Below are 3,912 nucleotides of genomic sequence, written 5' to 3' on the forward strand. Positions count from 1 at the left end.
AAAGAAAGAAAAAAAGAAAAGAAAAGGAACAAAGAAAGAAAATAAGATGAAATAAAAACAAACCTGACTAGGACAAAACAAACGATACGTGCCTTCCTTCTGCATCTGAATCTCAACACGCCTTCCCTGTGCCTTCTGTAGCTGAACCTCACACATCTTTGCAAGAACCATTCAAGTCACAGCTACACACTAGATGATACTGTTCACATAGAAAGTCCAACCCAGAGAAGTCTAGAGACAGAAAGCTCCAGGCTTGGGGGTGGAGTTTGAGTCGGATATGTGGAGAGACAGCTAAAGGTGGTCTCATTGAGGTGATGGAAATATTTAAACTAATTATGGTGGTGCTTGCACATATCTGCAAATTAACACACCAAAATCATTGCAGTATTAGTTTAAATGGGCAAACCACCTAGTGTGTGAAATAGTGATAAAACTGTTCAAAATGTTACCACAGACTCACCGGGCTTTGTCTGCAGAGCAAACACCTGGGCCATGCACAGAGTAGACAAGCTCTACCCATGAGCTGCATCTGCTGTCTTGCAACCCGTATCATCTCTTGAATGCCTTCTGTGCTATCTAATGCCATTCATCATGAATCTTCATGCTACCTATTATTCCATGCACAGTGCCAGTCAACCCCAACCGAGTCCGGTGTAGTCGGTGACTCTAAGTCAACCGAGTACACGAAAGTGTTTGTGCCTGCCCACAATGCTCTCCCTGTGAGCCAGCCTGGAATGTGAATGGCTGCTCATCTTTCTGAGGTTTGCTCGTTTTCCATGCCATCCCAGCAGCGCTAGGGAAAGTACTTTGTTCGGACATTCTTTCCTTGCTTCTCCACCTTCTAGGTGAATCTGATTCTCTTCTTGGCTCCTCTTTAGAAGGCCGTGCGACATATTCTAGACACATCTTGTTTTAGAGGTCTCTCCTCCCGACTCCCGGGCGGCACATTTTAATCCTTGACCATAATCCCAAACTCTTGATTTTAAATCAATGGACCCATGCCTCCAGGTGACTGTGTTAGTCAACTTCCCCTTGCTGTGACAAAATGCCTGAGGAAAACAACAGAAAGCAGGAAAAGGTTATTGTGGCCCTCTCTGTCTGGCCCCGTGCATCTAAGGCGTCACAGTGAGGCAGAAACGTGCAGAAAGGAAACAGCTTCCCTCACAGTAGCCAGGAAGCAGAGAGAGATTGTGTGGGGTGGGGGTAGGGGTAGGGGTAGGGTAAAGACACTGGGATGATTTCCCCGGGCATGCCCCAGTGAACCTCCTTCCTTCAACAGGCACCTCCTCCTACAGTTTCCACCAGCCTCTGTTATGACCCCATCCATAGATGAACCCACTGATGATCCATTTCCACCCCATGATAGATCCCCACTTCCCAGAAGAAGCTCCACCTAACACTGCTAGCCTTCAGCCTGAGTCTTTAAGAGACATTTCCTGTCCAAACCACAGAACCTCCCAGCTTCTGATACCTACACTGCCACTTTGTCCCCAGGACACGGAAGACAGATGCCATTTCAAAGCCCCGTTTGCCTTGGTTTTGTTGGGCGTTAGTGTCTCATTCGAACTTTACTTAGCTCAATGCAGACCATGTTAAAACCCTTCCCTTCTGCAGCTTGCCCGCTGCAAACCCTGCTTCTGTCCTTCAACACTTGTTAAGTGAGTCAGCATAGGCTGTCATCTCTTCTCAGCTGGAGGAGCCCCACAGCCCACCCTTGCTGCCCTCCCACCTCCTTAGGTCCTCTTTCCAGGCCTTCGGGGCTTTGATGTTGCCAAATGCAGCAGATTCGGGTCCTATGTACATCTGATACACACACTATACCCAGCTACAGCCTTTCTCTTTTTGACAGTCTAATGTATCCCAAGTTGGCCTCAGATGCTCTGGGTAGCTCAGTACAACCGTAAACTTCTGACGCTCTTCTTGCCACCTACTGAGATGGCGGCGCTGAGGATTGAACCTGAGGCCTCATGCACGCTAGCTAGCAAAGTACTCTATTAACTGAGCCACATCCTAACCCAGAGGCAGCCTCCTGTCGCAGCTCTGTCTCTCCTACCTCCCACAGGCCTCACCCTCCTCCATCCTCCATCTCAGTAACAGCATACCATGTTCCACCCTCACTTGTCTTGATCCACTGGCTTTAGAATCGGCACACCCCGATGACGTCATCCCCAAGGCTCCTGAGGACTCCAGCCCTCCGAGCTCACGATGCACCTGCCTGCCGATGGGTCACAGGCCCTCACAGGTCTGCGGTGTGGGCAGAACTGAGCCTTATCTTTCTTCTCCTCAATTCAGAATCCTGGTGTAACCATGCACTAATCAGTTTCTCTTCCAAAGGCCTCTCCTTCAACTTCTGGGACACGCTGCCCTCTGCTGGCTGAAACAAACAATGCTCTTTATTGGAGTCCTGAGGGACTCTTGGTTAACAGGATCTGGGTGGCTAGACTGAATCTAACTCACTGAACAAGTGACTGCCTGTCAGGAGTCTACCAGGCCTACTCCATAGAAGCAAAATTGACAGAGAGCTTATCAAGCTGCAAGATTGGGTTAAATGTAACCACGGGTCAAAATATAGTCTCATCGTCGCATCCTTAAGATCTCAAACAACATTCCTAAGCAGGGGATGTAGTTTAGTACTTACTGGCATGCAGGAGGCCCTGAGTTCCTCCACAGCACTATAAAAAAGTAAAGATAGAAATAGAGTTGAAACCCCTAAACTTGCAAGTTTCTACTTCTTCAGGACTATTCTACCAAGGGCTTCTGGGATGGCCTGATGCTAGTTAGGTGACGTCACCTTGCACTTGGACTCTTGCAGTATATCCACATCTAGACCGGGGTCACTCCCGTACACTGTATCTTTCTAGCAGGTGGCCACACCCTTCTGAAGGGACTGCTAGTGGCCATTTACTCTGTGGGAGCTGGGAACTGGCCCTCTGGGTGTAGGAGAAGACTAGGGCTCCTAAGAAAGACACAAAGCAAGAGACTGAGTGGGTGTGAGAGGGAGCTGGGGAGTAGGGGTGGAGTAGAGTCAGTGCTGCCTCACAGCTGTGAGAACAAGAACTTGGCACCAGCAGTCTCCAGAGGTGAGTGAGAGGATTAGATGTCCAGTGGTAAAGGCTGTGGGATCCAAGAGGGCTTGGCCATTAGGAGTGGGAAATGTTTCCTAAGCTATTGGTTTAGAGTGAAGGTCCAGAGGCTGAGGAAGCCAGCCTGTGCTTCCAAGGAAGGAAGGGATGGGAACACGGTGGAAGGGACGGGAATACGGTGGGAAGGGTAGGAATATGGTGGGAGGAATAGGGATACGGTGGGAAGGATAGGAATATGGTGGGAGGGATAGGGATACGGTGGGAGGGATAGGAATATGGTGGGAGGGATAGGAATATTGTGGGAGGGATAGGAATATTGTGGAAGGGATAGGAATATTGTGGAAGGGATAGGAACATGGTGGGAGGGATAGGAATACGGTGGAAGGGGTAGGGATACGGTGGAAGGAATAGGGATACGGTGGGAGGGATAGGAATATGGTGGGAGGGATAGGGATACAGTGGAAGGGATAGGAATATTGTGGGAGGGATAGGAATATTGTGGAAGGGATAGGAATATTGTGGAAGGGATAGGAATACAGTGGGAGGGATAGGAATACAGTGGGCTTCGCTTGTTGAATGTTGAAGAAGTGTCACAAAACAAGTTCTCCAAAGCATAGGAACTTCACACCCAGGGCAATTTTCTAGGCCAGTAGCTGAAACTGGAGGTCAGCTTTGAGGTTTCAAAAGTCCATGCTAGGTCCTGCTTCTGTCTCTGTCTGTCTGTCTCTGTCTCTCTCTATGTCTTTGTCTGTCTCTGTCTCTGTTTCCCTCTCTCCCTCTCCTCTCCCTCTCTCCCTCTCTCCCTCTCTCCCTCTCTCCCTCTCTCCCT

At 49.2% G+C, this 3,912-nt stretch overlaps 1 protein-coding gene across 1 annotated transcript in view; it reads right to left on the reverse strand.

The window, feature by feature from the left end:
- Window positions 1–96: 96 nt before the first annotated feature.
- Cdadc1 (cytidine and dCMP deaminase domain containing 1) overlaps window positions 97–3,912 on the reverse strand; it is a 45,337-nt gene continuing 41,521 nt past the window's right edge. The window contains exon 10 of the mRNA XM_031361379.1: window positions 97–1,049. Coding sequence (XP_031217239.1) covers window positions 1,018–1,049 — 32 coding nt within the window. The 3' untranslated portion in view covers window positions 97–1,017. The remainder of the gene's footprint in view (window positions 1,050–3,912) is intronic.

This window comes from Mastomys coucha, unplaced genomic scaffold (assembly GCF_008632895.1).
Source record: "Mastomys coucha isolate ucsf_1 unplaced genomic scaffold, UCSF_Mcou_1 pScaffold9, whole genome shotgun sequence".
Lineage (NCBI taxonomy): Eukaryota > Metazoa > Chordata > Mammalia > Rodentia > Muridae > Mastomys > Mastomys coucha.